Here is a 21,700-nt window from a genome sequence, read left to right on the forward strand (position 1 = left end):
GCCTGCATAGTTTCTGTTGAGAAATCAGCTGACAATCATATGGATACTCCCTTGTAGGTAACTGTTTTTCTCTTGCTGCTTTTAATGTTCTCTCTTTGTTTTTAGCCCTTGGCATTTTAATTATGATGTGTCTTGGTGTGGTCCTCTTTGGTTTCCTTTTGTTTGGGGTTCTCTGCGCTTCCTGGACTTGTAAGTCTATTTTTTCACCAGGTGGGGGAAGTTTTCTGTCATTAATTCTTCAAATAGGTTTTCAGTATCTTGCTCTCCTGTTCTTCTGGCACCCCCATAATTTGGATGTTGGTATGCTTGAAGTTGTCCGAGACGCTCCTTACACTATCTTCATATTTTTTGATTACTTTTTCTTTTTGCTTTTCCGGTTGGGTGTCTTTGCTTCTTTGTATTTCAAATCTTTGACTTGATTCTTGCGATCCTCTAGTCTGCTGTTGGATCTCTATATGTTATTCTTTATTTCAGTCAGTGTATGCTTAATTTCTAGTTGGTCCTTTTTCATATCCTCGAGGGTCTCACTAAATTTATTGGCCTTTTCTAGAAAATTCTTGAAAAACCTTAAAACCGTGGTTTTGAACTCTATATCCAGTCGTTTGCTTTCCTCCATTTCTTTCATTTGTGACCTGTTTCTTTGTCTCCGCATTTTTGTTGCTTCCCTGAGTTGATAGAGTGGCTTTGTGTGGTAGGTGTCCTATAGGGTCCAGTGGCTCAGCCTCCCCAATTACCTGAGGTGGACACTCTTGATACACCCCTTTGTGGGCTGTGTGCACAGTCTTGTTATAGTTAAGCCTTGATTGTTGTTGGTGTCACTGGGAGGAATTGACCTTCAGGCCAATTGGCTGTGAGGATCAGCTGTGTCTATGATGGGAGAATTTCTGTGCTGGAGACACCCTTATGGGGCAGGACTTGCTTCAGTGGGGCTTTGTTGCTCACTGAGTCTGCCCCCTGAGTGTGTCCCTTATGGATCTGAGGAGTTGTAATCTGGATGGTCCCACTCTGACCCCTGGGTACACTGGCTCTTGGATCTCCAAGGAGGTGCAAATTTAGCTCTGCCTGAGGCCACCCAGCAGGAGCTAGGACAGATCTGCAGATTCCTCTTCTTTGTTTGGGTTTTGGAGGTGCCCAGATGAGGCCCAGCTATGAAGCAATGCAAGCTGCTGCGGGGCCTTTGGCCTTCTTTTGGATGTTCTGGGTCTCACTGACTCAGCTGCAGTTTACTAGGTAATTTTAGATTGCAAAGGGCCAGGCCATTCATATGCAAAAGCCTCTGCGCACAGCTGGATGGGGTTGTAAATTGGGTGGGGCGGGGTCTCAGGGAATCAACAGGGTAGAGCAAACAGCAATGGCTTCTTGTCAGCCCTGCCCTAAATGGCCCCTGGGTCTCAGTGTCCCGCAGTAATCACTGCAAGCACCTCAGAAAAAGCAGCCCTCGTGTTCCGGCCCAATGCCAGACAGTCCAGTTTCCCCCATATGAGTCTGGGTCCCCAGAGTCTCACCCAGAGTTCAGAGCAGTCGGGAGCTTGTGTCTCCTTCCCGATTGAGAAAGACAACCGCGTCCTCAGTTGACAGCCCTCTCCGCGCACGCCTTCGTACCTCTGCCTTTACTTCCGCAGCTCCTCTGAGTCTCAGTGTGCTTTTCTCTTCCCTTCTAGTTGTAGAATTTCCACTCAGCCAGCCTTCCTATGGTTCTGGATGATGTCCATTTTGTCTTTTAGTTGTAGTTTTCAAGTGGTTGTGCGAGGCAGCAAGTTCAGGTGTTTACCTATGCTGTCATCTTGGTTTCTCTCCAGGAGCACAGAATCTTAAAAGAAGAAACTTTTGTTCAATTTAGTACCTCCTATTATCTGACGTTTACTTTTTTAAAAATGTGTGTATTTTTAATGATTTCAGAGGTAAAGGGGGAGAGATTAAAAAAACATCAGTGATGAGAGAGAATCATTGATCAGCTGCCTCCTGCTCGCCCCACCTGGGATCGAGCGCACAACCCGAGCATGTGCTCTCGTTGGGAATTGAGCCGTGACCTCCTGGTTCATAGGTGGATGCTCAATCATTGGGCCACACTGGCTGGGCCACTTTTTCTTTTAGCTTAAATATTGTTTTGCAACTATTTTATCTTTTAGTTGGTGATTCCAGGTGAATATAGTTATAAAAGAAATGGCCTGGTTCTTACACTCAGATTCATGGGATTTACTTTATTTTGAAGTAATTTCAATCATACAGGAAAGTTGCAGTAGTATAAAAGAATTCCTATCTATCCCTCACCCAGCTCCATCCGAGTTCAACATTCTGCCATATTTGCTTTATTACTCTCCCTATAATACATACATATATATATATGTATGTATATATATATATTCATAATACTTTTCTGAACCATTTGAGAGTAAATTGCATATGTCATGCTCCTCTACCCTTTAATAGTTACGAGCATATTTCCTAAGATCAAGGCTTTTCTCTTACTTAACCACAGTATAATTATCAAAATCAGATAATTTAATATTGACATAATATTGATACAATACAGACTTGAATCTATAGTCCATGTTACAATTTAACCAATTGTCCCAATAATGTTCTTTATAGCAATTTCTCCCCCTGGGACCAGGATCAAGTTCAGGAATATGTGCAACATTTATTTGTTACATTTGTAATCTCTTTTAATCTAGAATAGTTCCATGACTTTTCCTTGTCCTTGGTGACACTGACATTTTTGAAGAGTAGAATCCAGTTATTTTCTAAGCTGCCCCTCAATTTGGATTTGTATAATGTTTTCTCATAAGATTCCAATTATGCATTTTGGGCCAGAGTACTATGTCCTTCTAATAAACGATAAAGAAGGACTAATAAACGATATTATGTCCTTCTCAGGGTATGACATTTGGAGGCCCGGATGTCTGTTGCCCTAATAGGTGAGGTTAATTTAGATACCTTAGCCCTAGCTGGTTTGGCTCAGTGGATAGAGCGTCGGCCCCTTCCCCAGGCCTTCACCGCACTATTGTCTGTGTCCATGAATTCTCACTTGAACCTATATTAACTCTGACGGACACTGTTTTGGAAGGGTACAGGCCAGTTTGGTTTGTAAAAAGTCTCATTGTGGGTTTGCCCATGTCAGATTTTTTAGAAATAATATCATTAAATCTAAATTTATGGAGGAATTCAGCAATCCAAATGCAGAAATGTCTGTACTGTTTCCTCTGTAAGTATTTACCAAGAACAAAATCTGGGCTTAAGTGGGCACAGAGGAGTCAGAGGCATATCTAGGCCTTTTAGAATTCGTGGTTGACTCAGGAACCAGAATGTTTTAACTTACACGTTTGGAGCTCTAAACCGAAAGTTCCTCCAGGCCAGGAACTTGGTCCGTACACAGCACCTAAAACATTGCTTTGTAAATCCCGTAAAAATATACTGAATTGGTGAACGACTCATTTAAAATTCATAGAGTCCTTTTCTTTTAAAAATTACCCAATGACTGTAAGCTTCAGGAGGACCGGAATGTTGGTTTACTCGGGGAACCCAGGTGCCCAGAACGATGCCTGGCACATAGAGAGTGCTCAGTAAATACCTTCTTGTGTGTGTGTGTGTGTGTGTGTGTGTGTGTGTGTGTGTGTGTGTAATTCTTTATTGTTGAAAGTATTGCACATGTCTCCTTTTCTCTACTGACCCCCTCCAACCCACCCCCGCGCCCCCTGCCCCAGGACCTCACTGCCCCATGGTCTGTGTCCATGGGCCATACATATATGTGTAGATATTTTCTTGACTGAATGAATGTTAGTAAACCCATTTTCTAAGCAAGAGTCTTAAAGTAATGAATCGTACTGAAGTTTCTTGCATGTAGACATTATATATATATATATATATATATATATATATATATATACACTTTTATTGATTTCAGAGAGGAAGGGAGAGAGAGATAGAAACATCAATGATGAGAGAGAATCATTGATGGGCTTGCCTCCTGCACATCCCCTACTGGGGATCGAGCCGGCAACCTGGGCATGTTCCCTTGACCGGAATCGAACCTGGGACCCCTCAGTCCACAGGCTGACGCTCTGTCCACTGAGCCAAACTGGCCAGGGTTAGACATAATTTTTATATTGAGTTTTTCATCTAATAGATTTTACATAATTTTATCTAGCTCAACAAACTTTATTAAGTTTCAACTTTTTTTTCTTCTTTTTTACTTTCTCAAAGAACCCATCAGAAATATTTGAACTTCAAGAAGATGAAGCACTGCGAAGGTATTCTTTCTTTGCTTATATTTATCTATATCCGTTTGCCCAGTAGGAATCTCACTAGTAAATTTGTCAGGGGTCGGTTTTGAAAATCCTTTTATGATAGAGCTTGGGTCAGTCTCTGAGAAGAATCAATTCTTTGATATATGGCTGTGAGCAGGTATAAGTATCTCCAGTGCAATAAATAAGAAGCAGCCGAGATTCAGAATTTCTGAACCTTCAATGAGTTCCTACTAATGTCGAGGCCTCTTAGAACACCTTTCGCAGAGACTGCACCTCAGGCAACGGAACACTTCCAGTTAGCTGAGACCGTGGCCCAAGGCCCCGGTATGTTTTCTCCCTCTGCTGAGCTGGGTTGGCTCAGACGTGGGCCACCAGGATTTCTTCCCCTTCCAACCTGAGACTGAGACCAAAAGAGGCACGTCAGTGTCATCCGGTGTGCTCAGTCTGGTTGGTCACGACCTGCTCTCCTGAGAAGACTATCTGGGCCCGAATCAGAAAGAATGTGGGAACCCATTAGTGATGCCTGGCCTGGGCGTGGGAGAGGGCGTGGTGACACACATGCTAGCTTTCTGCCATTCCTAGTCTAGGCCAGAAGTAGGTCAGGTCAGCCAGGAAGCCCTGTATCAGCTCTGGAGATCTGAGCAAGGACGTGGAAGGACAAACCCAAGGAAAGAATCTCTCCTGGTTTGGACAGAGCTGCCCCCCCCCCACCCCCCATCCCGTGCTGCCCACCGCCTCATGGCCTCCTTTCCTCTGGACTTCGCCATATGCTTGCGCAGTGTTGGGGACAGAGGCACCTTTGGCAAGCACGAGGCAGGTCCTGGGTTGTCTGACTAAATTAGCCACAGGGAAGTCGTGGAAACAACTCAAGAGAGTGAGAGAATCCCAAGAAAGGAATCCCAAAAGGGATTTTTCCCCTCATGCCTGTTTCGTAACTTCCGGCCTTTTCCCACTGAAAGCTCCACACCCCACACCCGCCCAGGACGCACAGTGCCACTAATCCCATCCTGTGAATGAAGACAGAATCGTCCATGCGTAGTAGTCGGTGTATTTTGCAGCTGTGGTTTGTGTTAATTTCTTAAATAGAATTTAAATGATCAGAGATCAACTAGCCATTTTATAGATGAGAAAACTGTTTATTGTGTTATCATCTAGGTCAGTGGTCGGCAAACCGCGGCTCGCAAACCGCGGTTTGCCGCTCTGTTGACTAATGAGTTTGCCGACCACTGATCTAGGCAAAAGGGAAAGCAAAAATGTCCTTGACCCATAACCCTTCAGATCTCTGTTTGGGATGCCTAGTGACTTTCTCTGTGTATCTAAATATAACTTTTAAAAACGTTTTTCAGAGTCCTGTATCTCCTCCAGTCTCGTCCAATTGACTATAGTTCAAGAATGCTGTTTATATTTGCAACATCAGCTACAACTGTAAGTCCTAGGAACTTAGTCAAACCTCATGTCCTGCATCTCAGCTTAATATTTTTCTCTGCATACTTGCCATGCTCAATACCATTAACAGGTGATTAAGATAATGCTCACTTGTGTACTTATTCAAAGTATGCCTTACTTTGTAATATCTGCCAAACTCCATTTATGCTGGCTTCTGTAACATCCTGCTTAGCAAACTGAATGGTGTGCCAGTTCCCACAGGTTATCTACACTCATGGTTGCTAATTCCCTGGTTGGTCAGCATTCCTAATAGCAAGGGGCCAACGAGAGAAAACTCCACCCTGGCCTCGGGGCCCTGCACAACCTGGCTTCCCCTCCAGTCACGCACTGAATTTGAGCGGGACCGAACCATCCCTTTTGTTTCCCCTAAAGGCAGCACGGCCCCTTTGCTTTCAGGCTTGTGCAGGTAGAAATGTGTGGAGGCCATTGGAACCCAGGGAGACAAAGGTGTAGCTAGAAGGATAGGAGGAAGGAGAGGGGGAAAGAGAGAAGCTAAGGGTGTGTCCTGGACAGCAAGAGGGAAATACCCCCTTTTTTTATTTTTTTAATATATTTTATTGATTTTTTACAGAGAGGAAGCGAGAGGGATAGAGAGTTAGAAACATCGATCAGCTGCCTCCTGCACACCTCCTACTGGGGATGTGCCCCCAACCAAGGAACATGCCCTTGACCAGAATCGAACCTGGGACCTTTCAGTCCGAAGGCCGATGCTCTATCCACTGAGCCAAACCGGTTAGGGCAGTGGTCGGCAAAGCGCAGCTCACGAGCCACATGCGGCTCGGGAACTGCGGTTTGCCACTCTGTTGACTAATGAGTTTGCCGACCACTGGGTTAGGGCAAGGAAATACCCCCTTTTTTCAGTTATTATTTCAGGTAAAGATGGCACTCCAGGAAAAGTGGCTCGTTCAGCTCGAGGTACAAGCGCTTTCCCCTGAAAAAACCATCACGCTGCAGCATGCCTTACGCACACTTCCCATTTGTCAGACAGAATATTCATGAGTACATTTTAATTAATTAATATTCAAATGTGCGCTCATATTGATCTATTCAAGAGTTGAGGTTTAATCAAATTGATTTTTACTGCTTCATCGAGAACCTTCTTGAGTGGAGGTCATCACTCATCTTCAGTGCTGCCAGAGCGGGGCCGTGAAGGATGGGTACAGCAGCGTTGCCACAGGGGGGTGTCCCTTCCTTGATTCGAACCAGCAGTGTTACTAGGAAAACAGTTTTGACCGTTCCCTCTTGAATGAGTTCTAGGAACACTCCTCAGGGTTCCATGAACCATACTTTGCCAACTACTGACTCCCTCAGAGTGGAGATTGACTTCAAAATTTTTTTAAAATGATGTTGCTTATGTTACCTGAGCTTTGACTCAAGCACAGCACGCAAACATGCAGCTCCCCAAACCGTGTTGGTTTTACAGACATTAGATATGCGCCAGTTAACCTTTGCCCACCGAACACGGGCTCTTCAGTGTCTCCTGTATTTGGCTGACAAGGAAACCATAGAATCTCTCTTCAAAAAGCCCATTGAAGAAGTCAAGTAAGTAGACTTTTAAAAATTGTGTTAAGAAATAGGTAACAACAAAAAGAAACAGCAGCAGGTTGTTGTTTGGAAAGGTCCCTGGCAGGGCCGTGGTTTGGAAGAGGGCATTAGCGAGGCGTGGAGACGGGCCTTGGATGACCTTGACATGTTGGCAACAGGAAAACAGGCCTGTGAGAAGCTCTCCTTCCCCTCGTTCCTGCGAGACCTTTAGACACTGAGTGTTTTCTTCCTCTTGCTCAAATTGATGTCTTCCTAATATGATATTCAGTGAATCTTTTCAGAAACCTAAAATAGGCATTTAAAAACAAACAGGCCTAATTTATCCAGATGGTGGCTTTTATTTTAAGTGTAAACGTGGCCTAAGAGAATGTTTACTGTGAATGCCTCTGTTTTCCAGATCTTACTTGAAATGTATAACTTTCCTGGCGTCTTTCGAGATGTTGAATATGCCCATCACCTATGAGTCATTTTGCAACAGCCCTAAGGAAGGCATGGTTAAGGGTCTATGGAAAAACCACAGCCACGATGCCATGGTATGTACACCAAGTCGCCCGTCATCTCAGCTTCCTGAAAGACAAAACCAGAGAAACTGTTCCCGAGCAAGTCTGCTGCTGGAGACCTTTTCTTCTGGCCTGTCCCGGCGGGTGACGAGGCGACTTGGGAGTCCCTTACTCTCTTCCTGAAGGCTAAGGCCATGCCTGTCAAGGAGAAATAATCCTTCCCAAGGCCTGTCTCTCCTCGTCTGGATGAGAGAAGAGATGTCCCTGGGTAGGAAGGGGCATAGCTTCACTTCCTCCTCGTTGTTTGTGGGGAGCTGGTCTCCGAGGCAGTGGGAACCCAGGTGGTTGGATGCCTTTTGCAGAGCCGGTTTGATTGTCTGGTGCCGGATAGCAGCACGGTTTTTCTTTCTCCTTTAGGCAGTGAGACTGGTGACTGAGCTTTGCTTAGAATACAAAATCTATGACCTGCAGCTGTGGGACAGACTCTTGCAAAGGCTTCTTGGCTTCAACATGGTAAGACTTGGTACCCTACCCTGCAGTGTCGTTTCCCGCTCTGGCCCAGCAGTGCTTCAGCAGTGGCCGGCGATGCTCGTTACTGAACAGATGCATGCTGCAAACGTTCGCCCTCCCTGGCTCAGGACTTCGTGTGAGGCCAGAGGAAGTGCAGACTCAAAATGAATCAAAGCTCCCGGGAAACAGAGGGAGGGAGGGCTCCCTGGGCTCGTTTGATATTTGTGGATGTGTAAGCGAACTGCTCCGGTGGTTCTCATGGAAGACAGATTTGACTGATATCCTTTGAAAGAATCTGATATGTCATGTGGAGATTTTCTGTTTTGGTGATCTTCGGGACATTTCAGTAGTTGTTTATTTTCCCACAGATTCCATATCTAAGGAAAGTTTTAACAGCCATTTCTAGCATCCATCCTTTGTGGCAGGTATGTAATTTTTTTTTTTAAGTAAGTTTTATAGAATTTAATCTCTGTACGCTCTGGCCTTGTGACTGCTGGGCACTCTGGGTTAGTGATTGTCTCCTTAGTAAAGAACAGAACTGATCTGCTGTGGGATGATGTCCCTGACAGTGGTGCTCACAGTCGGAACACCCAGCTCCGATGCCACCTCCTCCCAGACCTCACTGTCCCCAGTTCTCCAGGCTCCGTGCATCACCCCTCACAGCGCTGACTCATCCGTGATGGTTGGCAGAGCACAGTTTACCTTAATTACATGTTTGACTGCCCCTCACAGACTCTGAAGATCTTTAAAGTCAGAGACCGCGTCATCTTCTAAATTTCCTAAGTTGTGCACCCGCATCATCATTATTACATAAAAATGTATAATGTATTGGTGTCGTCCAGATTGTTACATATCAACACATGTAGATCTCATTTTTTAAAAATTAAGACGTATACACACACACACACACACACACACACACACACACACACTAGCCAGTTTGGCTCAGTGGATAGAGCCTCACTTCACGGGCTGAAGGGTGCTGGGTTCGATTCCAGTCAAGGGCATGTACCTCGGTTGCAGGCTTGATCCCAGGCCCTGGTCAGGGCACATGCGGGAGGCAACCAATCGCTGTGTCTCTCACATTAATGTTGCTCTTCTCTGTCTCTCCCCCTCCCTTCCGCTCTCTAAAAAGCAATGGAAAAATATCTTCGAGTGAGGATCAACAATCAAAAAAATTTATAATTCACGTGTAAAATTCACCTTTTTAAAATGTACAATTAAGTGGGGTGTTTTGGTTTTTTTAATTGAGAGAGAGAAGTGTCGATTTGTTGTAACTGAGCTACCCGGCCAGGGCTGCTGAAAAATTATCCTACAATCTAGTAACCTCAAACACAGAGTGTCAACGGAGGACTTTGGTTGAGCATCCAGCATGTCAGCTCTGGGTGTGCGTGTTGTGACTGTAAAGTAGCTTCTGCTAACCCAGGCGTGCATTCTGACACACTTGTCCCCACAGGTGCCCTACTTCAGCAAGGCCTGGCAGCGTGTGGTCCAGGTCCCACTGCTTTCAGGTATTGTCCCCTCCTCTGGGCCACGGAGGGTAGCATTTTGTGGTTGTGCATGTGTACACATTGTTTTTGTTTGTTCATTTCATTTTCAGCCTCTTGTCCTTTAAGCCCCAGCCAGTTATCAGATTGTTGTGAGAGTCTCATTGCTATTCTCGAGTAAGTGAATCATTTGTTTTCCTACCAAAAAGAAATCCAATTTTTTGCTTGTAAACTTCCTTTTTAATAGATATCTGGTGTGGGTAGTTTCTTTTTCTTGGGAAGGTAAACATACCACTTGTTTTTAAATTAAATATCTCTTATTTTTATAATGTCAACTTCCATGTGTGGTACCACTGGTAAACGATATTCCATTGGTCCCCAAGTGTAATGTGAGGATAGAGTACTGTTTGTGACTACCCTGAGTGACACAGTGTTGTCTCATAGAAAGTTTGTCTTTATGTGGAGGCTTTCAGACATAATCATAGCAACAGCCAGCGGTCTGCATTCCTGTGGGTAGATCCTTTTGCTGCAGGAAGAATGCCATAGCAGACTTGAATTACTCACTGCTAAGCAGGTGTTATGCACCAGCACTTCAGTGTCTAAAATTACAGAAAGCTCAGGCAGGTAATAAGTGTGGGACCCTAGAAATGAGGGATTCGGACAGTGTCATCTCATGACTAATCGTGTGCTCTCTCAAAGATGTCCCGTTTCGGATGATCTCGACATGATTGGAGTCGCCAGGCAGTATGTCCAGTTAGAGCTTCCAGCTTTTGCATTAGCCTGTCTCATGCTCCTGCCCCACTCAGAAAAAAGACACCAGCAGATTAAGGTATCTTGGAAATTACGCCTCTGGGGCTGCCAGAGAAATGCAAGGTCTTAGAATTGCATGTTCCCTGAGAAAGGGTGCGTTCTCTTTTCACCAAACCAGCAAAGCAGGGGTACATCAGTATGGACAGGGCAGGATTGGGGGGTGGTTAGTGGAAGGTAAGACTGGAAGATAGATGGAGGCTAGTCTGAGGGATGCCTTAAGAGTGCATCTTTGTTAGTAGGGAACAGTCAGTTTTCCCAGAAGAGTTAAGTGAAATGATCAGAAATATTTCAGAAGGAGTAATCCACGTCAGCTGGACCAGAGGAAAGAGGGGTCAAGAAATGAAACTCTGGGGAAGCTCTTCTTATCTCACTAAATCCATGCGTAGCAACCTTGTGGAGAGGCCAGGAAAGCGTGAGGGGATCAGTCCCCAAAGTAGGTGGTAGCAATGAATGAAAATGAGCTAGAGGAGAAGACTGCGGAGGGCAGCTTGACTTCGTGGCTGGGGGTGGGAGGTAGAAGAGAGCGGAGAGTCAGGTCTTGTGTGTGGGTGCCACAAAGGGAGCCGCAAGCATTCCAAGGACAAAACTTAAAAAAATAAGTTGCCGTTTGGTTCAGTGGTTAGAGCACCGGCCCTCGGACTGAAGGGTCCCATGTTCGATTCCATCCAAGGGCACGTACTTCAGTTGCAGACTCGATCTCTGGCCCCGTTCGGGGAGTGTGTGACAGACAACCAGTCAGTGTGTCTCTCTCACATCAATGTTTCTCTCTCTGTCTCTCCCCCTCCCTTCCACTCTCTAAAAATCAATGGAAAGCTCTAGCTGGTTTGGCTCAGTGGATAGAGCATTAGCCTGTGGACTGAGGGGTCCCGGGTTCGATTCCCAGTCGGGGCACATGTCCTGGTTGTGGACTTGATCCCCGGTAGGGGGCGTGCAGGAGGCAGCCGATCCATGATTCTCTCTTATCAGTGATGTTTCTATCTCTCTCTCCCTTCCTCTCTGAAATCAATAAAAATCTATTTTTTAAAAAAATCAATGGAAAAATATCCTCAGGTGAGGACAAACAAAACAAACTCATCCCTGTTGTAACACAGAACAAGTAGAACAAAGCGTCTGGAAATGTTTCATTTGTCGTTTGTTCTATCATTTTGTTTTTTTCAAAGCCGTCTGTGCTTATCTTTGATTTGTTCTGACTATTCATAACCTCATCTGTTGCTGCTCTTCAGAGTGTGAGTATTTAAATAGATTCCTTTTGGCACTTAGAATGACAACATGCTTATTATTAAATAGCTCTTACTGTTGGAATGGGCATTTTTGTAAGGTGCTTCTTACCTTATTTCAATAATTTTTGGTTAACAGAGGCATTTTTTTCCTATAATAGAAATCCCTTAGGCCCTGACCGGTTTGGCTCAGTGGATAGAGCGTTGGCCTGCGGACTGAAGGGTCCCAGGTTTGATTCCGGTCAAGGGCATGTACCTTGGTTGCGGGCATATCCCCAGTGGGAGGTGTGCAAGAGGAAACTGATCGATGTTTCTCTCCCATCGATGTTTCTAACTCTCTATCTCTCTCCCTTCCTGTCTGTAAAAAATCAATAAAATATGTTAAAAAAAAGAAAAAAAGAAATCCCTTAGGATATTTCAAATTTAAAAAATGAATACTTTACAGATTTGACAGACATGAGTAGTGATTATGCTTTTCCGTCAACTATGTTTTGATTTGTTTCTCTAGAACTTTCTGAACTCCTGCAGCCCTCAGGTCATTTTACAGCAATTGGAGGAGCATATGAGTACTGGCCAGCTGGCAGGGTTTTCACATCAAGTAAGAGAAAATTTCACCTCCTTTTTTTTTTTTTCACCTCCTTTTTGCTATGAAAAATTAGGTATTAGAATAGGTATTAGAAAGTAATCGTTTTCCCGAAACCTGGATGAAGCAGAAAATTACTATCTCAGTCTTTTTGTTAATACATACAATTCATTTGCTTTTATTAAAACCTATACATTTTGTAACGATGGGGACCCTGGCTGTCTTGTTTATTGCTCTGCTTTATAAAAAGTCCCAAAGTGCTTAACCACAATCACTTCTTACTTATTTACTGTATACAGTACTGAAAGGGGCCAGCACAGTCCCCGTTCCCCCTGCCCATCCCCTCACAAAAGAGAGAGTTACATCACAATAATAACCTCACTCCTGATTGTCAGAAATGTTTCGGAATTAACTAGGACTTGGTATTTAACACATTGTTAATATGACGATACCTGTCATTCTGTAGATTCAAAATCTGGTTCTGAATAATATCAGAAATAAGAAGGAGTTTGGGATTTTGGCAAAGACAAAATACTTTCAAGTGTTGAAACTGCACATGATAAACACCAACAACATCACTGACCTGGTAAACTATTTGGCAAATGAAGTAAGGTAAGTCAATTAAAAAAAAACTTACCATAGAATGTCCTTAAATTGTATCTTTATTTTGGAGGAAAATATCAAACAATTATAGAGCTGTTTGGTTGTAACTCAAGGCTCCAAACGTTACCTTGTAGCATTACTACCAGTACCCAGAGACCAGTTGTCTTGTAGCCCAGTCCCTTGGAACATGCACTTGGAATCAGACAAACAAGCTGCCTGAACCCCCAAAGTAGGTGTCTCACAGCTCTGCTCTCAAACCCTAAATGACAGCTTTAGTTCTTAGCATTGGCTCAGAGAATCGATGGCTTCATGTATCATAATGTTGCCCAAGCTTGGTTATCTAATTTTCCAGCATCCACAAGTTTAGAAACAATAAGCTTCTCTTGGGATAGGGTTGGGAACAGATCTGTAAAGTGAAAAGGAGAAAGAAGAAATGGGGTGACCCTGAAGAAAAGGAAGGGATTAAAATGCCTCTTGGGTCTATCCCTCCGTTCATCTAACTGTGCTGATCACATGGGAGGCGTGGCTCTCTCCTGACCACAGCACAGATCCCTTTCTGCTGCTGTGTCACTGGGGTCTAACCATAATCACTTGCTGTCATTTGTGAATGAGTGTTATTCTTTTTTACGCAAAATCTATGTAAAACCGGCTGCACATATTTCAGACATGCAATCTGATGAGTTTTGACATGTCTATACCGGTGACGCCATCACCACAATCCAGATAGCGAGCATAGTTACCACCCCCAAAAGTTTCCTCATGCCCTTCTTTTTCTTTCTGATGTGTAGTATAGATGAAGCTTCCGTCTTGATAACTGAGTACTCAAAGCACCGTGGGAAACCCGTGCCCGCAGACGCCGAGCCCTGTGAGATTCTGAAGGTAAAGCTGTCTGCAGTTACCTGGACTCTCACCGGCCTGGCGCCATTTCTATTTCCAGGGTCTTGACATTGAGCCAGACTTATTCTGGAGAGCAATGTGTTTTCACATGTGACTGCACATACTTTTTATATTTTACTTTTTATATGAGTCCCAGGCCACAAGTGAAGAGGCCATGGTTCCCCTCTCAGCTCTGCACCCAGCGGCCGCATGGCCTCAGGCCAGTCACTGACCTGACCTGTGCCAGCTCTGCTTTTACACCGGGCCACCTGCTTTCCAGCTTCCTGATTCCTCCTAAAGTCTTGCTTTTCAAACTGAAGCAAGTGAAACACTACATTTCCAAAGGCATTGGTTAATGTGGTGCTTGAGTATCAATTGCTTTTACTTCTCCTTTTTTAGTTACCTAAGACATAAATGTTCACTAAGGAAAAAAAGAGAAATTTGCCAGAGTGAAAAAAACTAAGTTCTTAATCTCTTGAAATCTCACTACCAAGAGAGAGTATCACTGTTAACATTTTGGTATATATTCTTCCAAATGTGTTTGTTTTTTTTTAATAAATCTTCATTGTTCAGATTATTACAATTGTTCCTCTTTTTGCCCCCCATAGCTCTCCTCCACCCGGTTCCCACCCCACCCTCTGCCCTTACCCCCCGACACTGTCCTCATCCATAGGTGTACGATTTTTGTCCAGTCTCTTCCCGTACCCCAAGAATTGTCAGTCCACTCCCTTTCTATGCCCCTGATTCTATTATATTCCCCAGTTTATTCTGTTCATCAGATTTTTTAGTCACTTGATTTTTAGATTCACTTGTTGATAGATATGTATTTGTTGTTCATAATTTTTATCTTTACCCTTTTCTTCTTCTTCCTCTTCTTAAAGAATACCTTTCAGCATTTCATATAATACTGGTTTGGTGGTGATGAACTCCTTTAGCTTTTTCTTATCTGTGAAGCTCTTTATCTGACCTTTAATTCTGAATGATAGCTTTGCTGGGTAGAGTAATCTTGGTTGTAGGTTCTTGCTATTCATCACTTTGAATATTTCTTGCCACTCCCGTCTGGCCTGCATAGTTTCTGTTGAGAAATCAGCTGACAGTCGTATGGGTGCTCCCTTGTAGGTAACTAACTGTTTTTCTCTTGTTGCTTTTAATATTCTCTCTTTGTCTTTTGCTCTTGGCATTTTAATTATGATGTGTCTTGGTGTGGTCCTCTTTGGTTTCCTTTTGTTTGGGGTTCTGTGCGCTTCCTGGACTTTAAGTCTATTTCTTTCACCAGGTGAGGGAAGTTTTCTGTCATTATTTCTTCAAATAGGTTTTCAGTATCTTATTCTCTCTGTTCTTCTGGCACCCCCATAATTTGTATGTTGGTACGCTTGAAGTTGTCCCAGAGGCTCCTTACACGATCTTCATATTTTTGGATTATTTTTTCTTTTTGCTTTTCTGGTTGAGTGTTTTTTGCTTCTTTGTATTTCAAATCTTTGACTTGATTCTTGCGATATTCTAGTCCAGGGGTGGGCAAACTTTTTGACTCGAGGGCCACAATGGGTTCTTAAACTGGACCGGAGGGCTGGAACAAAAGCATGGATGGAGTGTTTGTGTGAACTAATATAAATTCAAAGTAAAGGAGCGGAGGGGAGAGCAAGAGAACCAGATAGAACAGCCGGATCCGGCCCACGGGCCGTAGTTTGCCCACGGCTGCTCTAGTCGTTGGATTTCTGTATATTATTCTTTATTTCAGTCAGTGTATGCTTAATTTCTAGTTGGTCCTTTTTCATATCCTCGAGGGTCTTGCTAAATTTATTGGCCTTTTCTAGAAAATTCTTGAAAAACCTTATAACCGTGGTTTTGAACTCTATATCCAGTCGTTTGCTTTCCTCCATTTCTGTCATTTGTGACCTGTTTCTTTGTCTCTGCATTTTGGCTGCTTCCCTGAGTTGATAGAGTGGCTTTGTGTGCTAGGTGTCCTATAGGGCTCAGTGGCTCAGCCTCCCCAGTTACCTGAGGTGGACACTCTTGGTGCACCCCTTTGTGGGCTGTGTGCACAGTCTTGTTGTAGTTAAGCCTTTATTGTTGTTGGTATCACTGGGAGGAATTGACCTCCAGGCCAATTGGCTGTAAGGATTAGCTGTGTCTACGATGGGAGAACTTCTGTGCTGGAGACTCCCTTATGAGACAAGACTTGCTTCAGTGGGGCTTTGGTGCTCATTGAGTCTGCCCCCTGAGTGTGTCCCTTATGGATCTGAGGAGTTGTAATCTGGATGGTCCTATTCAGACCCCTGGGTACACTGGCTCTTGGATCTCCAAGGAGGTGCTAATTTAGCTCTGCCTGAGGCCACCCAGCAGGAGCTACGGAGAGATCTGCAGGTTCCTATTCTTTGTTTGGGTTTTGGAGGTGCCCAGATGAGGCCCAGCTGTGAAGCAATGCAAGCTGCTGCGGGGCCTTTGGCCTTCTTTTGGATGTTCTGGGTCTCACTGACTCAGCTGCAGTTTGATAGGTAAGTTTAGATTTCAAAGGACCAGGCCATTCATATGCAAAAGCCTCTGCGCTCAGCTTGGATGGGGTGGAGTCTCAGGGCGGAGCAAACAGCAATGGCTTCCGTCAGCCCTACCCTTAGAGGCCCCTGGGTCTCAGTGTCCTGCTGTAATCGCTCCAAACACCTCTGAGAGAAAGCCACCCTCGAGTTTCCCCCGCTGCCAGACAGTCCAGTTTCTCCCCGTATGAGTCTGGGTCCCCAGAGTCTCTCCCGGAACTGGAGTTCAGAGCAGTTGGGAGCTTGTGTCTCCCTCCCGATTGAGAAAGCCAGCCGCGTACTCAGTTGCCAGCCCTCTCCGCGCACGCCTTCGTACCTCTGCCTCCTGCAGCTCCTCTGAGTCTCAGTGTGCTTTTCTCTTTCCTTCTAGTTATAGAATTTCCACTCAGCCAGCCTTCCTGTGGTTCTGGATGATGTCCGTTTTGTCTTTTAGTTGTAGTTTGAAATTGTGCGAGGCAGCAGTTCAGGTGTTTACCTATGCCGCCATCTTGGTTTCTCCACCCAAATGTTTTTATATATTTTTATATATAAAATATGCATAGAAATTACTTCTTCTATTTTGAATTTAAATATAAGGTAAATATTTTTATTTTGATCATGGATTAGTAGCTTTAGTAAACCTAAATATTGTGGGGGTTTTTCTCTCCTTTGGTCCAAAATAGACATATTAAAATAAGCCTACGTGTTGTTAACTTTCATTAATAACTTCCAGTGTTCACTTCCAGTCTGTTGTGCTCAGTGGCATAAAATTGCTTTTTTCAAAAAGGGAGAATATTGATTTAGGAGATGAATTTGTGGCCCTTAAAATTAGGTTTTTCTGCAGTCCTAATCGTCTGAACTGCTCAAAAATGTTATGTGTAGATTTTTAGCAATACAGTTAAACCTTAAGTTCTTTAGTTTATCTGAGCATTTTCTATTAAAAAAAAACAACAACACCTAAATGACACTCATAAAAATACTTCTGTTTTTCTTCCTATTTAGATGTTTCTTAATGGATCATAGTCATCAAACCTTTCTCAGGAACAGCAAGAGGAAGTTTGAAGCCCGCTATTAACTGACCATATTTATTACGGTTTTTAAAATTGTGCAATCTCTGTATTATAGCTGCTGTCAAATGTTATCTGACAAGTGATGCTAAGACACTTGGTAGTTTGTCCCATAAAAAAGTTATATCCTGAGTTAATAAATCTTTTATTTGCCAAGTTACTTGTATAACTTAGACAATTTTTCATACCATATATGAAGAGAACAAAATGCAAAGAAATTTTCTCCCCGCAGAAGAAAAGCAAGTATTTATAGCCTATTTCTTCCACATATAAAAATAAGAATGTCTGTCTTTTTTTTTTTAATATATATTTTTGTTTTTCAGAGAGGAAGAGAGGAGAGAGAGAAACATCAATGATGAGGGAGAATCATCCATCAGCTGCCTCCTGTAGGCCCCCTACGGCGGGGCAAGCCTGCAAACCAGGCATGAGCCCTGACCTGGTTCATAGGTGGACACTCAACCACTGAGCCACACCAGGCAGGCCAGAATGTCATTCTTTTTAATGTTATTCTATAAACATGTATATAATTTTTGCCCTCGCCAGTTTGGCTCATTGAATAGAGCGTCAGCCAGCCGACCAAAGGATCCCAGGTTTGATTCCGTTCAAGGGGTCAGGGGCAGGTACCTCACTTGCAAGCTCCTCCCCAGCCCGGGCCCTGGTCTGGGCATGTGCAGGAGGCAATCAATCGATGTATTTCTCTCACATTGATATTTCTCTCTGTCTTTCCCCCTCTCTTCCAGTCTCTAAAAATCAATGGAAAAATATCCTCGGGTAAGGATTTTTTAAAAAGTATATCATTTTTGCTGCAGATGCAGAGTATGTCAGTTAGTGGCCGGACAGGAAAATAGAAAACACTCCAGATAATTCAAGTGGAGATGGATTGAATGCCAGGAATTGGTTCCAAAGGTGTTAAAAGAACCTTTTAAAAGGCAAAAGGGGGATGGAGGGAGGCACAAGGGAGGGAAAGGGCTATTAGTCTAAGGTCAGGATGCTGCCCCTTCCTGCCCCTCCCTGGGTTGGAGCCTCCAGCCCCCATTCTCCACGGAGCTGCTGGAGCCTGCTGCTCTGCTCGGAGGCCGAGTCTCCTCCCTCCGGTACTGCTGCAGCATCACCACCGCTGCCCGCAGCCGTCCTCGGGCATCCTCTGTCCTCGGGCATCCTCCGCTGTGGCTGCCTCTGCCAAGCCACTACTGAAGGGAAGTACCTCCGTGCTTTCACCAACCTCTGATCCTCGTGCCAGCGCCAAGCAATGACGGGACCGAGCAGGAAGCCATCTAGCCGGGAGTCTGGAGCGCGGCGTGTGCAGGCTGTAAGCCCCAAGTAGGAGGATGGCCCAGAAAGGCAGTGTGGTGCCGAAAGGCAGCAGACACGGCCGGGCACAAGAATAATCGTAGCTCTTATTCCGCCTTCGTAATCTGTTGCTATGCTTGTGAATAACTTGATGATACTAGAATTGGTTGGCCTTTTTTGTACCAGTTGAGAAAATACTTGTTTCTATACCAGCATCATGATTTAAAACATGGGTTTTGGAATAAAACAAGTCTGGATTTGGCCCTGACCAGTTTGGCTCAGTGGATAGAGTGTCGGCCTGTGGACTGAAGGGTCCCAGGATCGATTCCGGTCAAGGGCATGTACCTTGGTTGCGGGCACGTCCCCAGTAGGAGGTGTGCAGGAGGCAGCTGATCGATGTTTCTCTCCCATTGATGTTTCTAGCTCTATCCCTCTCCCTTCCTCTCTGTAAAAAATCAATAAAATATATATTTAAAAAAAGTCTGGATTTGAATATGGTTCTATTCTGTACCAGCTGTGTGAACCCTGGCAAGTTACCGAATTTCCCAAAGCCCGAATTCCCCCACTCGTAAAGCCGCCTAGTTGCTGGCGGTGTAAGTGGTCGTTTCACCTGCTCTCTTCCGGACATGCACAGACTGCACCAGTATTTTCCGCAAAGCTTTTTCCACACTTGCAGTGATTTCCTTAAGATACATTCCTGGGAACAGATTTACCAGATCCAAGGGCATGAAGACCATTTTTAAGGCTCTTAGGTGCAAACTGCCATACTGCGTGCATGTCACCAGGCCTTGGCACATGTCTGCTCCGCTGCACCCGTCCTCTCCACCGCCAAGCAATCTTACTTCTAAAAACCTGCTGCCCAGCCAGTGTGGCTCACTCGCTGAGCATCGACCTATGAACCAGAAGGTCACGGTTCGATTCTTGGTCAGGGCACATGCCCAGGTTGTGGGCTCAGTCCTCTGTGTACAGCATGATCAATGATTTTTCTTTCATCATTGATGTTTCTACTTCTTTCCTTTCCCTTCCTCTCTGAAATCAAAAATTTTTTTGACTTTAAAATCTTTGTTGATTCGCTAGGTAACAATGGTATCTCACTATTTAGGCTTGTATTTCTTTGATGTTTACGTAATAGAACCTTAAGAATAGTAAAAGGCTGACGTTGCAAGCAGAGCCCATGATTGGATCCTTGGACATAAATGTGCAAGGAATAGAAGGGTCAAGGGGTGGCACTAGAACGTCACAAATGGAAATGAGCCGGCCTGCCAAACCGGCTCAAACTCAGCTAAAACAGTTCTTTCCCAGTCCTAACACCCGTGCGCTTGCTCAGAATACAGAGCTCAGGTCAGGGGTGGGGAACCTTTTTTCTGCCAAGGGCCGCTTGGATATAACATCATTTTGGGACCATACAAAATTATCAGCTTAAAAATTAGCCTGCTTGTCAACCAGGCTAATGGACACAGACAATGGGGCAAGTGAGGTCCTGGGATGGGGGGCGGGGTGGGCTAGAAGGGGTCAATGGGGGGAAAAAGGAGATATGTAATACTTTCAACAATAAAGAATTATTTAAAAATAATTACAACTAACAAAAAATTAGCCAGCTCTATTTGGTCAAACATTTAACTCCCAGCTAATGTCTTGGCAGGACCAGACCAAATGATTTCACGGCCTTATATGATCTGCGGGCCGGATGTTCCCCACCCTTGTCATAGGTAAAGGGTAAGGTTTTTTTTTGTTTTTTTTTTAATATATTTTATTGATATTTTACAGAGAGGAAGGGTGAGGGATAGAGAGCTAGAAACATTGATGAGAGAGAAACATCGATCAGCTGCCTCCTGCACACCTCCCACTGGGGATGTGCCCGCAACCAAGGCACATGCCCTTGACCGGAATCGAACCCGGGACCCTTCAGTCTGCAGGCCGATGCTCTATCCACTGAGCCAAACCGGTTTCAGCGGTAAAGGGTAAGTTTTAAAATTGATTTCAGAGAGAAAGGGAGAGGGAAAGAAAAAAAAAAAATCAATGATGAGAATCATCAATCAGCTGCCTCCTGCATGCCCCCCACTGGGGATTGGTCCCACAACCTGAGCATGTGCCCTGACCAGGAATCCATGACCTCTAGGTTCATAGGTCAACACTCAACCACTGAGCCACGCTGGCCGGGCAAGAAGTAATTTTTTGAAAAATAATATATTTGAATTTATTTTAAGATAAGGTCATTTGAAGTTCAAATGTACAATTAGCCAGATCTATTGTTGTTACATTTATTATACCATTTTTATTAGCTTTGATCATTTTTCAAAATTATTTCACTCTTGTCTCCATACTATTGCCCAAATATGTTTTTTAAGACATAAGCCAGCCCTAGCCGGTTTGGTTCAGTGGATAGAGCATCAGCCTGCAGACTGAAGGGTCCCAGGTTTGATTCCAGTGAATGGCACATACCTCGGTTGCAGGCTCAACCCCCAGCCCTGGTCAGGGTGCATGCAGGAGCCAACCAATCAATGTGTCTCTCGCATCATTGATGTTTCTATCTCTCCCTCTTCCTTTCTCTCTGAAATCAATATATATACTAGAGGCCCGATGCACAAAATTCGTGCAAGAGTAGGCCTTCCTTCCCCCGGCTGCTGGCACCAGCTTCCCTCTGGCACCCGGGACCCGGGCTTCATCCAGAAGGACATCCGGTCTAATTAGCATATTATCCTTTTATTATTGTAGATGTAAAAAGAGATAAGCCAAATATCCTCAATGCCTGACCTCACACTTTTCATTGGCTCCCTGTTTCACTTGGCATAAAACCCAAGCTGTCGGCTGAGTCCCATGGGCCCCTTTGTTCAAATTAGAAACAGGATGCATTCTAAGAAGATGGATTATTAAAAAGGCCCTTCTCTCGGTGGCTCTCCATAAAGGTGTTCCCTATGGAGGGTCCCGTTTTTTAAAAGCACTGTGTTTAAAAGCTGGATCTGTTACAACTGTGCTACCTGCCCGTGGCTTAGAATGTCCTGCATGAGC

The 21,700-nt window shown here is 44.3% G+C and overlaps 1 protein-coding gene across 1 annotated transcript in view; it reads left to right on the forward strand.

Moving 5' to 3' along the window:
• The window catches only part of KNTC1 (kinetochore associated 1), a gene marked incomplete at its 5' end in the record, with an annotated part of 62,709 nt that extends 45,149 nt beyond the window's left edge, over nt 1-17,560 (forward strand). Inside the window, 13 exons of the mRNA XM_080650682.1 lie at nt 4,204-4,250; nt 5,594-5,672; nt 7,117-7,235; nt 7,636-7,771; nt 8,156-8,251; nt 8,617-8,673; nt 9,705-9,759; nt 9,849-9,912; nt 10,435-10,564; nt 12,271-12,360; nt 12,812-12,957; nt 13,737-13,827; nt 17,337-17,560. Of these exons, the coding sequence (XP_080506808.1) occupies nt 4,204-4,250; nt 5,594-5,672; nt 7,117-7,235; nt 7,636-7,771; nt 8,156-8,251; nt 8,617-8,673; nt 9,705-9,759; nt 9,849-9,912; nt 10,435-10,564; nt 12,271-12,360; nt 12,812-12,957; nt 13,737-13,827; nt 17,337-17,357 (1,131 nt within the window). The 3' untranslated portion in view covers nt 17,358-17,560. The remainder of the gene's footprint in view (nt 1-4,203; nt 4,251-5,593; nt 5,673-7,116; nt 7,236-7,635; nt 7,772-8,155; nt 8,252-8,616; nt 8,674-9,704; nt 9,760-9,848; nt 9,913-10,434; nt 10,565-12,270; nt 12,361-12,811; nt 12,958-13,736; nt 13,828-17,336) is intronic.
• Nucleotides 17,561-21,700: the final 4,140 nt, after the last annotated feature.

Source organism: Plecotus auritus, assembly GCF_963455305.1.
Source record: "Plecotus auritus genome assembly, chromosome: 13".
NCBI classification, from domain to species: Eukaryota; Metazoa; Chordata; class Mammalia; order Chiroptera; family Vespertilionidae; genus Plecotus; species Plecotus auritus.